Consider the following 21,000-nt stretch of genomic DNA (forward strand, 5'->3'; position numbering starts at 1 on the left):
AAAAAACTAGCCGGGCGTAGTGGCGGCGCCTGTAGTCCCAGCTACTCGGGAGGCTGAGGCAGGAGAATGGGGAGAACCCGGGAGGCGGAGCTTGCAGGGAGCCGAGATCGCGCCACTGCACTCCAGCCTGGGCGACTGCGCAAGACTCCGTTTCAAAAAAAAAAAAAAAAGAAAATATAAGCTCTTTGGGAGATTGGTCCCAGAATTTCAAGATCTAAATAACATTTGTGCTCTGAACAGATAACTGAAAACGAAAAAAAAAAAATTTCTGCCCCTTAAAAAGTTGAACGTGGGAAAATTACGCCAAAAACATTAACTGCAATCTTCAAGGCCCTATTCTCTTATGTACTTGGAGCTAGCCACTTCTCCATTTGTCCATTCCAATTTCACATTTATTAATGAAAAATAATGCCTTCTCTACATCTACTGTGAATTTCACAGAATCAAGCAGTAATACAAATATTTGCTGAAAGTAAACACATGTTAATAACGAAAAAAGGTTCTTAAGATTTTGAAAAGAACATACTCAAGAATTGGAATCCCACACAGGATGCAGAAACAATGCTAAGGATAAAATATCCTGACTACCTTTATTGACATGATTTGTGTTTACCAGCTCATTAAAATCTATGTTGCAAATTCCTTGGATTTTTCCCAAGTTCCAGACTGGTAAAAAGTATTTTTACATACACATTTGATTCTTTCATTACAAACTTAATATCTATAAATTTGAAATTTGTTTTGCACAAATCTATGGCTATACTACTTTTCAAGACAAAAGTCACATATTAAAATACAAACTACTCAAAAGTAAATAGTTGTCAAGAATGTGGTTTACGAGATAGATCTTACAGACAATACAGACTATATTATGATTTATCTGTTTGAAAACAGAAAGTAGTGTATTATATTATATTGAATTCTGCTATAAGGTGCGCAGGAAACCTTACTTACAATCCTTTATTTTCATAAGGTAAACACCAAACTATTTCTCACATATATTACAACCATATTTTTTTAAACCAAATTCTGGTTTAAAAGTCACACACTGACAACACAGAAATACGAAATGCTAGGAAAAGTCTAGCATATGAGGGAAAAACATGTCTTATGCATTGTAATACAATTTTTTTTTTTACAATCTAGCATAAAGGCATATGTGGTTTTTTAAAAAATGCAGTCCATATACAATTATAGAAAAAAACCTGGTCAAGCCACCTAATATAACCAATTTCACAGATACCACTCATTTAATATTATGTCCAAAAATTTCCAAGTAACTGTCTACATGTTAGAATAATGCCCACAAGGATCTCCAAACTACAAAATATTAGCAAGTAAATGTAAATCACACGTTTCTCTTTGAAAGAATGAAGCTTGACTATGAGTTAAAAGGCAACAACTATGAACTAACTTTCTTTAAAATGACTTAAACTGGCCAATCTAGAGCAATACACGTTTCCCAGCTATACATGCAAACTGGATTGTGTGGTAAAAATGACTGAGTTACTTAAAAAAGCAGAAAAGATCCAAAATAACCAGAGCTTAGCTAACATGGCGAAACCACAGAGACACTGAAGCCCAGCAACTCCCAAGAAGCTGAGGATTAAGATTAACAATAAACTCTGGATACCGAATCCTATATCGACACTCTGAATTTATGTTTATTGTTAATAATTTATATTATTCTTTTCTTTGGGTAAAAAAAAAATGTTTTAAAAAGAACCAATGTTTTGGAATAAGCAATGTAACTCTGATCATTTTGCTATGTGACTACCAAAAACGCTGCTGTTCTTTTAGCCCTACCACTTGGTAAGATAGAAAGCTCTCCACACACAAGGCTCAGAGAAGGCTGATACCACAAGTCAGTGCGAGTTACACTGTTCTCATCAATGGAGCTACTAAAATACATACATTTGCTCTTACAAAAAAATTACAAAACTAACAAATCTCTTTTTCTCCAGAATTATAAAAGATAGAATCTATGAATCAGTACTCTAATGTGATCGCAGAAAAACAGCAAACTGAAGTCAAAAAGCCCAGGCTGTCCATCATAGAGTCCCCAGTCTAATTCCTTTCTACCTAGAGTCCCAGTCTATTTAACACTTTCTACCTGCTCTGAGGATGGAGGGTGTCAACACCTTAGAAAACCATGATGATCTTTAAAACTGGGTACAGAATCATCCCTACGGTTACGGCACATGTAACTTCGCTTATTGCTCACACACAGAAAAAAATTCGCTTCCTTTTCCAGGATATTCTTTTAAAGGTATCAAAACATGTCATTAAAAAAAAAAAAAACCCTCTTTGGAATTCTCCCGGAATTCCAGAAAGATTATTTGGCAGTTCATTCCTCCACCCCATCAACATTTTTCCTTTGAAAAATTTCAACTGACAACTCACATAAGATTTAATTAACTTACTTAAAATAAGGGAGGGTTCTCAATAATGTTTCCCCACTAGAAAACTAAGAAATTCAGTGATACTCAGTGCCAGTAACTAAGTGGCACGTATCATAAAAATGCAAACTTGGATGCAGGTGCGTCACACCCAGAAAAGATTTCATACATTTATAAGCTTGTGCTTTCACACTTTATAAGCAACACAGGTTAGTTTCCACTTCGGTTTTCATCTTTAGGGAGTAACGTGCATGTTGTATGAGGGACGGTCGTCAAACAGTCTCTCTTACACACACTTTAGTGTTTCATCAGAGCCGAAAAAGAAACAGCCTTCTCTTTTTCTCTATGAAGATTCTCTCCACTTTGGGAAAACAATCTTCTATGCAATGAAGGTCTTGTGGAATTACGTAAAGAAATCATACAACTGAATACAATTTTAGAGGCCAATCAGGAACTAGAAGAAGAAAACCATGATGTGGATGAGCCCAGCAGTTCCCTTCCCCGCAATGTCTGCCTCCAGGTTCAACAGCACGTAGGCAACACAAACTTCAGACTCAGCAATCTGCTCTTCCTCATTTCCCCCTTTCAAACAGGAGACTTATTTTTCTCTGTAATAAAGCAAGTAGTATTTCAGGGGATCTGGCAGAGGGAGGCTCAGGACCTTCTGGCGTAGGAAGTTCACTGGGGGGTCTGGCTTTGTTTCAGGCGGGGTCTTCTCTTCTTCTTCCCTCCGTTCCTCTTCCAAGTCTTCACAGCTGTTGTCATCTGAGGGGTTGGAAATCCGACTGGCAAAGACTTCTTTGTCCAAAAAGACAATCGTTTCCATTCGACGGCGGCGAACTCTCCTTCGTTTAAACCTGGGGGTGTTCTTTAGTCCGTTTCCGTTTTTGCTCACAGTTTCCTGATGAATAACCTTTTTAATGGTGCCCCGGATGGCAATGCGAGCCAAGTCCTGGAGGCTGCGAACTGCCACTGGTGCTGCGGCACAAAAGAATGAGACACAGTCAAACTCATCTGAGCAACACGACCACAATGCCTACACATCTAAGACCCGTAACTTCATTTGAATTAACTTGCAAATTTATGAATATGTTGAAAGAATATGAGAGCAGGCTAAGCAAATGTCAGTTAGTGCTCTGATTTACAATCATACGGTACTTTTCAAAAGACATTTTCAAATGCATCAGTTCTTAACTTTGAAAGGGAAAGGAAGCAATACTGCTTGGCTACATTAATCAGTGGTGGAACCAACACCTGGGTTACAGTTTGTTTTCCTGACAGCCTAGTTTCATTATTCCATTGTCTGCGCGTTCATGTGTGTATTAATACCCACCTACTAGTAATAGAGTGAATATGTCTCCAACAGCCTAGTTTCATTATTCTATTGTCTGCGCGTTCATGTGTATATTAATACCCACCTACTAGTAATAGAGTGAATATGTCTCCAACATTCTTGTTTTTGAGACAGAGTCTTACTCTGTCACCCAGGCTGGGGTGCAAGGGTGCGATCTCCACTCGCTGCAACCTCCGTCTCCTGGGTTCAAGTGATCCTCCCGCCTCAACCTCCCCAGTAGCTGGGACTACAGGCACGTGCCACCATGCCCAGCTAATTTTTGTATTTTTAGTAGAGGCGAGGTTTCACCATGTTGGTCAGGCCGGTCTTGAACTCCTGACATCAAGTGATCCACCCGCCTCAGCCTCCCAAAGTGCTGAGATTACAGGCGTGAGCCACCGTGCCCAGCCTAATATTCTTTTATCTACTAATATTTTCATAGTTATTCACACATTGAATATTTGTTCCATTTTTATTAAAGTACAGAAATGCAAATCCAAACATTTTTCAGAAAAAGCAAAAACTCTAAAGCACACCAAGGAGAAAGAACATTTGACAATTAAAGCTCACAATTTCATGCAGGCAATATTTCTCAAAGGGAAAATTACATTAAACTTATAGTTTAGTATTAATTATATATCATTAATAAAAGTAAATCAGCACCACTTTTCCCCTCCAGTGCTCCACTTCTCCAAAGAACAACAGTCTGCACTACAGGGAGAGCTCTTGTGTTGCACACATTTATCACCAAAATCAGAAAGGCCTGCAGAGAATCTCTCCACTGCTCTTCGGAACCCTCAAACAGGCTTGTGTCCCAGGTCCTTGGCAGTAAGTAGCACCTTCTCCCTTCAACCTTTCCTGTTTTTCTGACTCCACGGACAAGAGGTCCCTTCTCCTTTCTCCAGGACAGGCTCTGGCACTTCCTTTGTCTTCAATCCTGTCTCCTCACCAAACAACATGATCATGCCTCTTGCCCCATCTGTGACCCAGCTCCCTCCTCAAGTACAGCCATCCTTCCTTCATCATCTCACATCCAGAAAGATTACTTCCAGAGCACTAGGATCTAGCTGTTGCCCCAAAAGGCTGAAACAACTCCTTCCGAGGCCCTCAGGGTCCCAGCCCTCAGCTCTGGCCTCTCCAGATCGCCAAGGTGTCGGCTTGGGATAAGCAATGTGGCTCACTGCTACCCTGGCCCAAGGCACAGCTGCTCCCTCTGACCTCCACAGCTCTTTTCTCTTGCAGGCTCTTCCTCTTCCATCCAGCCCAGTGATGCTCCCTAAGGTTCCAATTTCCACCATTTCCCCCTCTCGGTATGACTGCTAGTCCTTGGTTTTACATCCATTCTGTGGCTTTAAATAACAGAGGCCAGCCAATAGCTCCCAAGGTTCTAATCCAGTCCTGACCAGGATCCTGAGCCTCCCATAGACCCAGGTCTACAACAAACAATGAACACCCCACATGTCCTTCCTCAGAAGGACTGTATCATTGTATGTATCATTCAATCTTCTCCACTGTAGAAGCCAGTCTCTTAGTTTTCATCTTTATATCTCGCCTGGAAAATTTCAACAGCTTTCCACTGGTTCCTGCTTCCAATGTGACCTGTGTCCATTCAATCTGTTTTTTTTTTTTTTTTTTTTTTTGAGACGGAGTCTCGCTCTGTCACCCAGGCTGGACTGCAGTGGCCGGATCTCAGCTCACTGCAAGCTCCGCCTCCCGGGTTCACGCCATTCTCCGGCCTCAGCCTCCCGAGTAGCTGGGACTACAGGCGCCCGCCACCTCGCCCGGCTAGTTTTTTGTATTTCTTAATAGAGACGGGGTTTCACCGTGTTAGCCAGGATGGTCTCGATCTCCTGACCTCGTGATCCGCCCGTCTCGGCCTCCCAAAGTGCTGGGATTACAGGCTTGAGCCACCGCGCCCGGCCTGTCCATTCAATCTGAAAGCTAACCCATCTACCCCACACCACACATATCTACACTCACATGATCCCACACCATGCATTTCCGTACTCATGTGACCCCACACCGCACATGCCCGCACTCACATGAACCCCACCGTGCACGCCCGAACTCATCCCACACCGCACACACCCGCACTCACACGACCCCACACCGTGCATGAACATTACCCCACACCGCACACACCTGCACTCACCCCACAACACGCGTGCCCGCACTCACACGACCCCACGCCGTGCATGCCCGCACTTACATGACCCCACATCACGCGTACCCACTCACACCTCAAACCGTGCACGCCCGCACTCATGACCCCACATCACGTGTGCCCACACTCACATGACCCAATACCATGCATGCCCGCACTCACACCCCACACCGTGCACACCTCAAGTCACGACCCCACACCGTGCACACCTCAAGTCACGACCCCACACCGTGCATGCCCACTCACACAACCGTGCACCGTGCACGCCTGCACCCATGACCCCACACCATGCACGCCCACACTCACGACCCCACACCGTACATTCTCGCACTCTCATCACCCCACACCATGCGTGCCCACACTCACACGACCCCACACCACGCACACCCACACACACGTGACCGCACACTGCAAATGTCCACACTCATGACCCCTCATTGTGCACGTCTACGCTCTGACCCCATATCATGCAGGTCCAAACTTACACACCCCACACCACGCATCTACACTCACATGATCCAGTATCACGTATGTCTAGACTCACAGAGTTTTCTATTCCACTGTCTTCACGAACATGACTTTACTAGTCTAGGAAACTCTGGCCCAGGAAAAGAAAAGTTGCAAATAACCCAATGGGTCACTTCAGAAACTCTAAAAGCATCACATTAATATTGATTATCTAACATTCTCTTCAAAACCATCTCCGCAAAACAAGCATCCAAACTGCCCACCACATTGTCATGACTCTTAATCAGGCCAGATGAAGCCCTCACAGGGAAAGACTCATTTTCAACCAGACCCTCAAAAAGTCTCATAAATACCCCAAAGATGCCCTTGCCTTCCCAAACTCTGTTAAGGCTCTGGAAGCTGGTGACCTCCCAGCCAAGAGCAGCACTTACTTAAAAAGGTTATTCTGCTGAGATTTTCAGAGCATGCATTTGACAGATTCACCCTCCACCTGACCACCAGGTTTATCCAGGATCTTTTGCTTGAAGCATCTGATAGCTCTGCCCAGCCAACATGATAAACCCAATTCTAACCTACATACCAGTAGTTTCTCCCACCAGTCCCAACTCTGACTATACGGGGAACATGCATTTTGACTTCTGCCCTACCACTGCTGGCACTTTTCTCCACTTTCTCCTCTTTAGGGAATTGCTTTTTGCCCTTGAAGGCCGAGCACAAACATCATCCTCTGCCAAACCTTCCCTAATTACTCCAACCGTTTTGCATGTCCTATTGTTGCTCATTATCAAATTTCAAGAACCGTGTCTATTTCTTAGAACCTGTACTTAGTAGAGACCAAAGCAAAGTGTAATCATTTAAGAGATGATTCCTAATAAACCAAAAAACTTTTCTGGAAGAGATTTGCCAAAATGTATTGTCTCTGAGTGGTGGGACTATGCAAAACTTTTTCCTTCCTATTATTTGCATTTCCCTTCCTAAAATTTGCATTTTCCAAATCTTCTAAATGATCAGAGAGCATCCTGATAGTTTTATTTTAAATAAAATCAATTGGAACTCTCATTTCTGTGTGAGTTGTTTAAATTTTAAAACATCAGGAGGTTTTGCTATCGTGCTGGCCCTGGTATCAGTTCCTTGCTCAGTTTGCATCCTGAACTAGTGAAACACAAAGGCTCGGCTGTGTAAGGTTCCACGGAAAGTCTCCTATCCACCCCAGCAGATTAGCCGGAATGTGTTCTCTGCCCTCGTCTACTCATGAGGCAGCAGGCGCTTGGTGCCCTGGGGAACAGATGCCCCATGACTCTGCAGGAGCCCTCTCGATGGCTCTCTCTGAAGACCTCACCCAGCGGAAGCGGCAAAGAGGCTCAGTCTCCCACGTGGCAAAATGAGCTCCCTTTTATGTGCGTCCTACGCTTTCAGTGGCGTGACCAGCAACAGCTCTTTGTAGATTTAAAAGACAGCTAAAATAACCTGAAATAGGCTAAAAATAGATTATAACTTTTTTAATGCCTGAAATTGCTTGTAGAATTTTAGTTTCAGCATGGGAGTGGTGCTTTTTAATATGAAAAGGTTCTTTGTAAGCTTTGTTTCCTTTTAAAATCTAACCAGACGAAAAAGATCTAAAAGATAAAATAAGTAAAGACTGGTATACTTACGTAACTGGACAAGTCTTGATTTTCCTGACTCTGAATGGCAGGGCTGGATCAGAGGAGCAAAAGAAACAGCAAGAATCTTTTTGGTTTCCCAAGCTGAAGGACCCGTGCGTGTTATCTTAGTCAACTATCCCAGAGACAAAATGAGAATATTCAAAAGATTTGGCTACTAAATAGCTCATATTTAATCATTCCTATACATACTACAAAAATACATAGATACGCTTACAATAAAATGAAATATCTTGACATATGGACCCCTAATGTGATGTGCCATGAAGTACATCTGTCTTATGAATATTCCTGCAAAAATGCTTAACCTGAGTATATTCAGGCCCTAGGCCTAACTTCTGTTTACAGAAATTATATATTATAGAGAAACTAGTTACAGGAGAGCAAGAGGAAACAATCACATAGAGAATGTGAGGATTCTTATAAGACAATGCTCTAGCACTCTCCAAAAAAGTCAACACTGAGGGTGAAAAGGGGGTCTGTTCTAAAGTATAAAGTAATTAAAGATATGTTAATAACCAACTGAATCCTGACCTGTTGTTACTGGGGGCGGGGGGAGGGGGCGGCGGGCGTAACCCCTGATAGGCACTGTAGTCACAGCTACTGTTATAGAGAATCCCTGTTACTTTTTTAAATGCAAACTTGTCATCTTGGATGCCTGGGCAATTACCCTCATGCTCTGCAGACAAACACCGAAGTGTTTAAGTGAGCCTTGCCCTGACATCACCCCCACGAAAGCACCGGAATCTGGTGGCTTAACATACTCCAGTGTGGGTCATCAAAACATTTCTTTTGAATTCAAGTATTCGGAGCACCAGAGAACACAATTAGACATGACCCTCTGTGTGCTCTTTGTGGCTGGGTCAGTCTCCAAGTGGCCTACACAGGTCACAAAACTATTTTTGGTCAGTTCTTTCATGCTATGATTACATGCTGGCCTTTTCTAAAAATATCTAAGTCAGTAAATCCTCTAAAAACTAAGATTCTATGTCACAAATCTCATAACTTAAAGGATTAAGTAGCCATGTACTAAGTAAACATCAACAAACATTCTTATATAGCAGCAAAACATATGTTTAAACATTTTTAAAAGAATGTCGTTATAATGAAAAACAAGTATTTCCATATAATCAATAAATGATGTATAAAACCGTAAATAAAACTATAAACCCCTATTTCATATTCTACATAAGCAGACGAAACATTGTAAAGATGTCCACAATCCTCAAACTAATCGAGATGATACAATTCCAATAAAAAATCCAATGCATTTTCGTGTAGCAACAAAGACCTGTAATTTCACTTGTATAAGCAAAGACATTTAAAACAATATTCTGCCAGGTGTGATGGCTCATGCCAACAACTCTGGAGGCTGAAGTGAGGCGACTGCTTGAGGCCAGGAGTTTGTGATCAGCCTGGGCAACACAGTGAGAGCCCGTCACTAAAAAAATAAAATTAGGCCAGGCGCAGTGGCTCAGACCTGTAATCCCAGCACTTTGGGAGGCCGACACGGGCGATCACGAGGTCAGGCGCTCCGAGACCAGCCTGACCAACATGGTGAAACCCTGTCTCTACTAAAAATGCAAAAATTAGCTGGGTGTGGCAGCGCGCACCTGTAATCCCAGCTACTCAGGAGGCTGAGGCAGGATAATCGCTTCAACCCACGAGGCGGAGGTTGCACTGAGCCGAGATTGCGCCACTGCACTCCAGCCTGAGCAACAGAGTGAGACTCTGTCTGTAATTAAATAAATTAATTAATTTAATTAAATAAATTTAGCTGGGCATGGCAGCACGTGCCTACAGTGCCAGCTACTTGGATGCTGAGGCAGAAGGTCACTTCAGCCCAGGAGTTTGAAGTTACAGTCAGCTATTATCACGCCACTGTACTCCAGCCTGAATGACAGAGCAAGATCTCATCTCCAAATTTTTATTGAAACAATTAAAACCTCCTAATTTTTACTATTAGTGTTTTCCTAGTTCTTTGTGACTGGGAGACATTCTTCTTGGTGACCAATTCATGTCTGATTAATCTGTTCATTTATTATGAACTATTTTTCACAGTGAAACACAGTAACACAGACAAACATGCATGACCAAATAGCAAACTTGGACAAGACTCTCACTAAGTAAAGGATTCCTGTAAAGTGCGTAACATCAAGGCATTTAACAATTAGACTAATGATGAGAATAGAATTACTCTAATAATGTTATATATAATTCTAATAACAGAACAATTATAACAGATTAACAATTAGAATTAAAACTCAGAACAGCTGGGGGGAAGGAGAAGGGGAAGGAAGAGGGAGGTGAGGAGGAAGGGACAGAACAAGGAAAAGGAAAGAGAGAGAGAAGGAAGGGGGAGAAAAAGGGTTTCATGTGTAGGCTCTGAAGTACCCACCTGAGTCAGGTTCTGGCCCCACCTAGGCTATGTGCATGACCTGGCATCTCCCTCACCTGTCCCTGCCTCTGTTTCCTCATTTATGAAATGCAGGAAATTGTTAAAAGAGTAAGTATACATAAACTGCCCAGAACAGACCTTGGCAAACAGTGTGCAAAAATGTCAGTTACGAAGGGAATCTGACCTTCTCCTCCAGTGGCATGACAAGGATCCCCCCCACTTTGAGAAGATTCTTCATGTATTCTTCATGTTCTCTCTGCACACCAGCCCCACAGTATACACGATCATACTGAGAACAATCCGGAGAAATCTCCAGGCAGTTCCCAGTAACAAAGGAAGGTTCACAGAAGTCAAACCTGGAAGTAAAAAATGCTTCTTGCAACTAAAGGTATCACATTGCAACAAGTCTATACAGTAAACCTATGCTAACCACAGGTTAAAATCCCACAGCAATGTAACACAGTTTACAGAGCAAGGAGCTGGAAGAAAAGAATTACAAACGTCCAAGAATTACTTCCAAAAAGAATTATACTATATAACGAGAACTCTAGAAATGCCAAACAAAACAGTATGAAAGTGAGTATCAAACGTCTTATCCATATTAAACACAATCTCCAATCACTGTTGTCTGTGTCATCTTCCTATCATCTTATGTGAGATCTATTAACACAATGAGTGAGATGTGGGGGTGGTGAAACTGCACTTGGTGTTTCTAAAAATTTTAATCCCTAAAATAAGAACTTTAACGTCTTATTTTAAAATGGCAAAAGCTAGTTATATATACTGTTTAAAGAACAATGCAACAATTTCATTTTAGGAAAAATTAGGTGGTAAAAAGTTGTCTTAAATAGGAAACATGAATACTGAGGAAATGAACATTTTCTGTTTTCTTCTATTCTTATATTGGTCAGAAATTACCTTATGTAGGTGTAACAGTTTGAAATACCCTAAAATCCTCAAAAACACAGAATATTTTTTAAAACTTAGAACGGGTACACAGGATCATCCTACCACAGTTTATTTACGTTTGCTACCACTTGAACACTAATAAGCTGATTTCTTTCTATCTGAGCAAAACTTTGTAAAATTATAATTCACATTATCTGAGCCAATGGATACTATTTCATCTTACTTGTCAAAACTATCACTTGTTCTGATGAAGAAGTCCAGTTTCTGCTTTGCATATTCTATCACATCTGAGTGAAGTTCCACCCCATGGTTCACGCCAAAAGGACCTAAAACGTTTAAGAATAAGAAAACATGTAGAACCAGAGCAAGAGCTCCTGCTCATTTGTTTACTTCTACCAACTGTGACGCATCTGATTTAGCATCCGCAACTGCAGACACTCACCAAGTTTTGAAGTCTCATCACATTATCACGGCTCACCACATCATAAATACTTGGGGCCTGGGCTTCTCTGCTCTCAAACTTTTAAAGAATCTTTGAAAATTGAAACAAACCAAGTGTTCAAGTCTTACTAATGAACTACAGAAGAAACATGTATTTGCAAGTGCAACTGACACAGGCCTCACCTGTTTGTCCAGAGGTAACATTTAAGACAATTCTGCTTTCCCTGAAAAGTTTCCCAAAACACTCAGATGTGTGCATTATAATATTCACAAAACAGGGTTCAATCATCATCATTAAGATAAAACTATGCTTCCAAGTCACAATGAAACATTTTTTATATCAAAGGATATTTATCAGTAATTTGAAATAAAACTGAGAAATGTTACAAGTCCACTTAATGATGATAACCCTAACCCTCCATATAAAACTGCCCCTACGTTAACTGAGAACACAGTATTGACACTCAATATGAGTCTCTCTGTTATGGGTCTCTCTGTTGAGTCTCTCTGTTGTGGGAATCCACTTACACGAAGGTAAAAATCAGGCAAAATTCATCTATACTGACAAAGGCAAAACCGTCATCACCTTTCTGGAAGGTGCAACATTGGGGACCTTTCTAGAAGGAGGAGGGGGCATGGGAGCCTTCTGGGGTGCTGATTCTACTCTGTATCATGCTCCGGGTAGAGTTTATATGGAGGTGGATGCACATGTAAAAGTCCATCAGAATTCACACTTCACACTTGTTCATTTACATGGGTAAGTTACACGTGAACTTTTTAAGTCTACATGTAAAAATCAATAGGGCACGTAGGACTTTACTTAGTAGACGCATCTACCACAGTGATCATGCAGCACTGGACCCTACAATCTCACAGAAATGCTGAGAAATGAGCAACCTTCTGTGCCTCCCACACCTTTGCACCATGCGGGCCCTCCTAGGACAAGAGTTACCAGCCCAGGAAAAGGCTTCCCTGGCCCCCATTTGGACAACTGTACCTGCTGCTCTTCTCTCTCAACAGATTTCACACACAGAGCTGCTGCTAAAACATTACCTCATCAAAATACACCCTACCTGAGAGTTCAACTTTTCACTATTTACAACATGAAATCCTGAATTACTCCGAATGTCAAGACCTTCTGACAACTTCCCGACTTCAATTCCCGACTCTGCCACTGTGCCAGAGACCAAAAATAGCTGCTTGATTTTTCCTACTCATCTTATTTTCACTGACCCCTCACCTTCACTATCAAGCACTTAATAAGCAGTTAATTCTAATAACAGATATGAGATATGTATCCTATTCCCAAGAAGCTTAACACCAAACAGTAGTAACACAAATATCTCAACCCACCTGCTTAATAAAAAGATGACTAGCAGAGGAAGGAGGACACAGGGTGGCTGGGGGGTGTCAGGAACACGGCATCTGGAACACAGCACTGGAACACGGCACTGAAGCCAGACCTGCAAGGCCTCCCCTGGCAGAGTCACTCCCAGGTATGCCCTGCTTCCTAATCACACAGCATTTTTTCAGGTAGGTGACTTATGAGTCACCATCTCTTAGTATCTACTGTATTCTCCCCTGGTTGATGACAAACGAAGGTAAGGACAGCCCTGAGCAAAGGGGAGAGGAGGCCACAGAGCAAGCACAGGAACATGGCTGACCTAGAATGCAGCTCAGACCACGTGAAAGGCAATGAAGGGTCATAGTAAAGAAATCTGTCAGATGAGAGACCCACATTCACAGGCACTGGGAAGCCAATGAGCTTTCACTCTGGAGTGCTTTGCACAAAGTGCTGTTAAGGTTGAATAAGCTGCAGCATCTGGAGACACAGCCAAGACATGCATCCATGACAGCAAACCCTGAAGTCACTTCCTCCAACTGCATCAAAGCAGCATGTCACATCCATTACAGCAGAAAACAGGCCTGCCTTCCTTCAGACCTCTCTTCTCCCAAAATCCAACGAAATTCCCAGTAAACAGGGGATTCAGAAAAGACAAGCAACAATATCAAGTTGGAAGGCCTTTTCTCATAACTTCTAGGGGATGTCAAGTACAGCAAGGCCATTTCAGGCTTACTTTCCTTTTTTCTTTTTGAGATGGAGTCTCGCTCTTTTACCCAGGCTGGGGTGCAGTGGCGCCATCTCTGTAACCTCACTGTGACCTCCGCCTCCCAGGTTCAAGTGATTCTCCAGTCTCAGCCTCCTGGTTAGTGGGATTATAGGTGCGCACCACCACACCCAGCTAATTTTTTATACTTTTGGTAGAGATAGGGTTTCACCATGTTGGCCAGGTTGGTCTCAAACTGGACCTCAAGCGATCTGCCTGCCTCAGCCTCCCAAAGTGCTGATATTACAGGCGCGAGCCACCACGCCTGGCCATTTCAGGCTTACTTTAAGTCATCTTTTCCTAAGCATTTTGGCTCTTTTCAACAGCATTTCTAATCTAGTCAGCTAGAGCACCTATTTCTCCCCAAGGTTCTACCTTAGCTATAGCTCCAATTTTTCAGCTACATTGGAGGAAATCACAATTCCCAAATTCAAAAATGATAAATAACCTGGGCACCGTGTTCTCTTCTCAAAGCACAAGGATCACAACAGTTTCAATCGAAGAGAAGTTAAAGTCAAAAAGCATTAATAAAAATCTACACATTTTTACACCTGAAGGTAGCAATCTATAGCCTAAAGTCAAAATAATCGGTCTCAAAACTTCACCAAATTCCAATTTATACAGACTTAGGGAAAAAAAACAAAATTCTCATTCCATATCCACAAAACTCAATTAGAGACGAGGTCCCGCTCTGTCACCCAGGCTGGAGTGTAGTGGCGCAATCATAGCTCACTGTAGTCTTAAACTCCTGGGTTCAAGCGATCCTCCAGCCTTGGCCTCCCAAAGGGCTGGGATTACAGGCATGAACCACCAAGTCAAGCCACATTCTTGATGTTTCTTTCACAACCATATACAGTCCATCCGTAAATCCTGTCAGTTCTAACAGGATTTAGAAAAAATACAGACTCCAGCTTCTCTGCACTGGTTTCATCCAGTGTCTTAGCCAGCATGCCTCAGCAGCCTGGCCCTGCTTCCTGTTTAGAGCAAGGTTTTACAGTAGAGATCAGCTCCTACCACTCCTCTGGCAAAACTCTTCCACCTTACTGAGTTAAAAACAGATGCCTTCCCCGCCCCCCCGTAGCATTTTGCACCAAGTAATGTTTTTCCTTAGTTACCTGTTTCTTAGTTATCTGGCCAGGCATGGTGGCTCATGCCTGTAATCCCAGCACTTTGGGAGGCTGAGGAAGGTGGAGAGCTGGCGCCCAGGAGTTTGAGACCAGCCTGGGAAACACGGCGAGACCCCGTCTCTAAAAAAAATTTAAAAATTAGCCAGGCATGGTGGTGCACGCCAAGACCCCATCTCCACAAAAAAGTTTTAAAAATTAGCCAGGTGTGGTGGTGCACGCCTGTGGCCCCAGGTACTCAGGAAGACTGCTAGAGCCCAGGAGGTCAAGGCTGTAGTGGGCCGTGTTTGTGTCACGGCACTCCAGCCTAGGCGATGGAGCACGATTCCGTCAAAAAAAAAAAAAAAAAAAACTGCTTAGAAGTACTCCGAAAGGACTTTAAAGTTAATTACCATCGATTCAGAGAAGGAGTGCCAACGAAGACTGAGTGATAAAATTAAATCAAGAAATCACAGCAGGGTCAAGATTTACACAACTGTCTTTGTCCTCCACTGTCCAGAGGGCAGGTGCACAGTACATACAGGCTGTGGCAGTACAGGCAGAGGGGACAGAGAACAGGAGAGGTCCCCCTGGAGAACCTGGGGCCATGAGATGCATGCAGGCCTTCCTCCCTCATCCCTCCATCCACCACCCAGTGATATGTCAACGTCAGATAACTACTGGGAAGGCTGGGGTCTCGACCCAGGCGGGCCATTAGCAGACTACATTTTCTGTCAAAGGAGACGCCTCCTTCCCTGAGACAGATGAGTTTTCAGACTCTCCTTCCACACTTACCTAGAATGAGGCCCACCATGGAGCTCAGGTACCCAGTGCCACTGCCCAGGTTCAGAAATGAGAGTCCAGGCTGCAGATCTAAGGCTTCCATCACCTCTGAATAGATGCATGGGGCTGAGAGGTGAATGTTTCCATGCTTCCATGCCAAGTCTTTATAAGCATTTTCTTTAAATTCTTCAAGATAATAGTCTGCACGATCGATAGCTCGGAAAGCCTGCTCTACCAGCTCAGTCCGGATATACTGTGCTTCTTTCAAATTATCTATCAGCTCATCATTGTCTTCACCAGCACTCACAGCACCGCCCATGTTCAAGATTACACTTAGGCAATACTACAATTAAAAATTTTTAAAAAGAGTGGTTTATGTTAAAAGTAAGAGCAGAACAATAAAAGTTCTAAACAGATACCACTTTCGAATTCTGAATTCTGAAAATAATAGACTATCTTTTGTCAACACCCACCTCATCCCCCGCCCCACCCAGAGATGCTAGATTTAGAAGGAAAAAAAAATCCCAGTTCCATTGGAAATTCAGGTAAACAACACCACTAAAAATTATTTGAGATTTATTTGAAATTCAAATTTAGGCCGGGTGCGGTGGCTCATGACTGTAATCCCAGCACTTTGGGAGGCTGAGGTGAGCGGATCACCTGAGGTCAGGAGTTCGAGAACAGCCTGGCCAACATGGTAAAACCTCGTCTCTACTAAAAATACAAAAATTAGCCAGGCGTGCTAGTGGATGCCTGTAATCCCAGCTACTTGCAAGGCTGAGAGAGGAGAAAAGCTTGAACCCGGGAGGCAGAGGCTGCAGTGAGCACAGCTCGTGCCACTGCACTCCAGCTTGGGCAATAGAGCAAGACTCTGTCTCAAAAAAAAAAAAAAAAAAGAGAAAAGAAAAAAGAAAAAAAATTTAGGTGGTGTCCTATATTACATCTGGGAACTCTACATCCCCAACATAACACAAAAATACCCACCCAAGTCAAGCAATCCATTTGACCTGTTGATCTGGATATTTTGATGTTCAAATTTTAGACAAAAAAAGCAAGAAAACACTCTTCCCAAATTGAACACACTGTGACAAACACCTTCTCCTAACAAATGCAAAATCAACTTCCTGGCTAAAGTTTAAGTGTAGGAGGGGCTGCTACCAGAACTTCCTACAGCCTCTTCTTAATTGCATGATATGCAGCTTTCCCAACTCTTTAAAAATAACAACTACTTGTCTTACCTTCTCCCAAGCTGCCTTCAAGAAGAAAAAGCGCAGAATGTGTCACCTCTGAGCCTAACTATTAAAATACAGTGTAGCTTCATCTAATTCACAAGAAAACACTCTTCCATATGGAGAAGTCTTACTCTTCTTAAAACTACAAAAATATCCTTTCCAATTTTATACTTACCCCATGTAACTTTTTCAAAGTAACTGCTTTAACTTCACATAAAATGGTAATGCTTTACAAAACACCAGATACAAATTGTTGGGGGAAAAGACCACCAGACCTCATGAAGACATTTTCTGAAATGAACACAATCTTTTTAACAACCTGTTATAATTATGATGAAGTTTATACTTGCTTTCCTCCTCACATTCCTCTGGATTTCTAACAGCAGAATGAGGATGGTTAAGAAATACTGCAGGGTGGCGAGGGGCCGGGGGCAGATTTCATACACACCCACGTACACAACAGGCGACAGTGGTGGGAGAGGTTTTCCCAGGAATGAAAACAATCACGTAGTTCCTTACAAGTGAACAAAAATGGTGCAGGCTATGGCTTAACACAAATTCTCTTCTATTTTTATGGTGGAATACTCAAACTCCATACTCAAGATTTTAGAGCTGAATATTAGGTTTTGCAAATCAATAGGATGGTCCAGTCATTAAATTTTCACACCCTTTTTGAATTTTTTGAATTGTTTCAGAGCCCTTGTTAGATTATGGTCCACAGCCAGTTGACTTAGACTTAGACGGAATTAAGTCCTAATGAGGTCAAGTTTAATCCTGGATAAGCCACTTAGCTCTGAGGCTGCACCCCTAGCCTGGCACAGTCATCTTAAAATTTAGGTCAGTGGTTAAAAGCAGAATCATGTGTTTGGATGCTTAAGGTTCTATTTAGGTAACGAGCCGGAAATCACATATTCTCCTCAGTCAAAGCCACCTCCTCACCCAGAAGCCTGTATATAATGTTCTGACATTCTGTCTCAATGCCACATCTTTAGAAGGCAACCTCAAACTGTATGTTGGATAGGTTCCATTTTCCATTAAGTAACTATCACTTATTTTGAACTCTGTCCTTAACTGGAAAGTTCGGACAGCTTTTTAGTAAAAACAAGCACCCTTTTCCAGGTACCACCTGCCAGTCATGGCCTCATTTACACTTCACAACATTAAGGAGCAAATTGGAGCTGGCCAGTTAATTTGTTCATGATCACGTCAGCCAATTTGTGAGGAGGGGGCTGGATTCAAACCCAGGACTATATGGCAACAGGCCTGTGTTTTTAATACCACACCAATGCAGCTTTTAAAAATACTCAAGACAGCAACGTTCTTTACCACACAACACACCGGTAACCTTTTGACTATGGGGCAACCCTATCTATATCTATTGCCACTGGTAGGATCCATGTGAATAGCTGTGGGGTCTGACATTTATTACCATCTTTGTCTGGTAATCTAACACTCCCTTACGCTGGAAACCATCGCTGTTTACAACAGACTGTGGATGTGATCAGTCATGACGTCACCAAAAACACTGACAACTAAGCTCTTTGCCAAACCAAATCCTATCATTTTCACCTAGATTCTACAATCTAGTCAAATCCAAGTTTTCAAAGTGTAGAATCATTTTTAGAAGGCTGCACTCGATGATACTGTGCACATTATCTGCTGTAATTAATCCTTACTATAATTCACTACTCTGTAGTAACTAGCAACAGTCCATGACAACCTGGCTGCTCCTTGCAATGCCAACTGCCAGGGCACATGAGGGACACTTGCTGGGTGGTGACAGGCATGGGAGGGTCTCAGAACTGACACCTCAGGAGGTTGTGATTGTGGCTGTGTCAACACGAGCATGAAGCATGGTAATGGAGCTTTGGGAGAAGACCACACTCCAACATGGATGTCACTTCTTAAGGGTAATATGGACACAGTAATTCATTGTGGAAGATGAGTGGGAAAAAGGACCCAAAGCCACATCTCCTTTGGGCAGAATGATCAAACAAACACACAGATTTCTCACCTTGAAAACCAGAACTCTTACAAGGAATGCAAAGGGACTTTTTTCAAATACAGATGGTCTCCGACTTAGGATGGTTCGACTTCAGGTTTAACGACGTGTTTACTGGGATGCGACCCCATCACAAGTCGAGGAGCATTTGTACCTGAAAGGCTGTCACATGCACACTATTAATGGGCCTAACAAAAGCCAGACCAGTGGTACATGCTGGAGACAATGCCTACTAAATACACAAGAGAAGCTTTCTAACAAATGAAGTTGCCATGAATGAAAGGGGCTCTTGACAACCCCAGCCGAGTTCCACCGGAGGTACGAGCTGGGGTGGGACAGGGAGAAAGGCCCTGGACCCATCACCTCTGAGGTCTCCTCTCATCACCTGAGTGTAGGGCTCTATTTCCCCCAAGCACGGCCACAACAATTTCTGAGTTGCTTATAGGCACCTCAACATCACTCATTCTTGAAGCCCACATCGGAGCTGTTTAGCCATTCCCTTGAGAAGAAAAACGAAAACTAATCTAGGCACACGAGTAAAGAGGGGGTGGATAAAGAGGGCGTGGATATTTAGGTGACTTATTTGAGGTGCAACGCTGGAGCAAACATTCATTTGGGAGACACAACCCTCTCACAAAAACAAAAGGCACGAGGCTCAGACAAGTTCTTCCTCCAACTAACAAAGATCTCTTTCGATGCGTGAAGGGAAGTCCCAGAGCTCTGCTCCAGTTCTTACTATCTCCAAGGCACGGGGCGGGGGGAACAACTTTTTAAAAAAAATTGTCATCTTCTGAAAGGGTCCAAGGCAGACTCTGTTCTACACCTTAGTTCTTGGATGGCCTTGGAATTGCAAACGTTGCCCACTTGGGAAATCAAGGACAAGCTGCAGGTCTGGACTAACCAGACCCAAGAGTGTGAGTGAGCAACGGGCACCGGGAGAGACCGAAGGGAAACCGCGAGCGCTCGGAGAAACGCGGGGCGCCCCGGGGGCCGCTGGAGGGAAGCGAGGGTGCCCGAGGTGGGGAGAAGCGAGGCCCCCAGAGGCGCGCTCCGGGCGCAGGGGTGCCGGGGGTGGGGGAGGAGGAGGGAGGGGGCCGAGGGGACACACCGCCCGCTCGCCGCAGGCCGGACCGAGGCGGGGGACGGCGGCGGCGGCGGCGGCGGCTCTACCTCCAGGCTCGGCCGGCCGACGGGTTCCGACCGCCTGGGCTGCGACCTGCAGCTCCTCGGGCGCGTCCCTCGTGCGTCCGCTGCCCGGCAGCGCCGCTCCAACCTCGGCCGCCGTAAACATCCGCCGCCGCCGCCGCCGCCGCCGCCGCCGCCTCTGCGCCTGCGCACAACGGCCTGACTGCGCATGCGCCGCGGGCCTGGCCCTTAAAGGGGTGATGGCGACGCAGGGAGGGCCCCACTCCCTTGGGCTGCCCGCGTCCGCCCGCCCCGCTGAGCCCTAGGCCGGGTCCGAGTCTCGTGGGCGCGCCGTCCGCGCAGTGCTCAGCCAGGACGGACCCCGCACAGGCTGCCTGAGAAGCGCTCCCTGAGGGTCACCTGAGACGCCCTTGCTGACCCACGGCTGGGGGCGTTTCGCATCTCCAGGGTGCCCTGCGCGGCTGACTCGGGGCCGGCGCTGCCCTCGGGCGGCCTCCCAGCACCAAGCACAGCCGCCCTGGGAGCCCCGCCCTGCCACCCGGCCCTGGGGCCCTCCTACCCAGCCGGCTTTGTGAAATCAGCTGTGAAAGGAAAATATCCTGGGCCCCCAAGATCACTAAGGAAAACTCCAGCAGGAAACTGCTTAGGGCAAACCTGCTTCCCATTCCATTCCAAGTCACTCCTCTCTCTGCTCACTGAGATAGATGTGTATCTGATTTGCCTCCTTTGGAAAGGCAAATCAGAAACTCAAAAGAACGTAACGGTTTGTGTCTCACCTATCCGTGACCTGGACGCTCCCTCCCCGCTTGGAGTCTTCCTGCCTTTGCTTCAAGTCCCGCCTTTCCAGACCGAA

At 44.1% G+C, this 21,000-nt stretch overlaps 1 protein-coding gene across 2 annotated transcripts; it reads right to left on the reverse strand.

Annotated features, from left to right (window-relative positions):
• Window positions 1–374: 374 nt before the first annotated feature.
• On the reverse strand, window positions 375–20,347 carry PCMTD2 (protein-L-isoaspartate (D-aspartate) O-methyltransferase domain containing 2). Of its 2 annotated transcripts, none has more exons than XM_025399613.1 (6): window positions 20,172–20,347; window positions 15,780–16,110; window positions 11,556–11,658; window positions 10,608–10,779; window positions 8,017–8,059; window positions 375–3,377 (listed from the first exon to the last, which is right to left on the reverse strand). In XM_025399613.1, exons 2-6 carry the CDS (start codon window positions 16,084–16,086, stop codon window positions 2,998–3,000), a joined length of 1,005 nt encoding a protein of 334 aa, XP_025255398.1. In that variant the 5' UTR covers window positions 16,087–16,110; window positions 20,172–20,347; the 3' UTR covers window positions 375–2,997. The 2 variants fall into 2 exon arrangements, with proteins under 2 accessions (XP_025255398.1, XP_025255397.1); XM_025399612.1 differs by having other exon boundaries at window positions 8,017–8,140.
• Window positions 20,348–21,000: the final 653 nt, after the last annotated feature.

This window comes from Theropithecus gelada, chromosome 10 (assembly GCF_003255815.1).
Source record: "Theropithecus gelada isolate Dixy chromosome 10, Tgel_1.0, whole genome shotgun sequence".
Taxonomy (NCBI): Eukaryota; Metazoa; Chordata; class Mammalia; order Primates; family Cercopithecidae; genus Theropithecus; species Theropithecus gelada.

Excerpts from the sequence above, each read along its gene's own strand:
- PCMTD2 (XM_025399612.1), bottom strand. The coding sequence starts at position 16,086 with ATGGGCGGTGCTGTGAGTGCTGGTGAAGACAATGATGAGCTGATAGAT. Across the intron at positions 8,141-10,607 it reads TCATGCCACTGGAGGAGAAG|TTGACTAAGATAACACGCAC; the intron begins GTCAGATTCCCT and ends TCTCTGGGATAG. Across the intron at positions 3,378-8,016 it reads ATCAAGACTTGTCCAGTTAC|CACCAGTGGCAGTTCGCAGC; the intron begins GTAAGTATACCA and ends TTTGTGCCGCAG.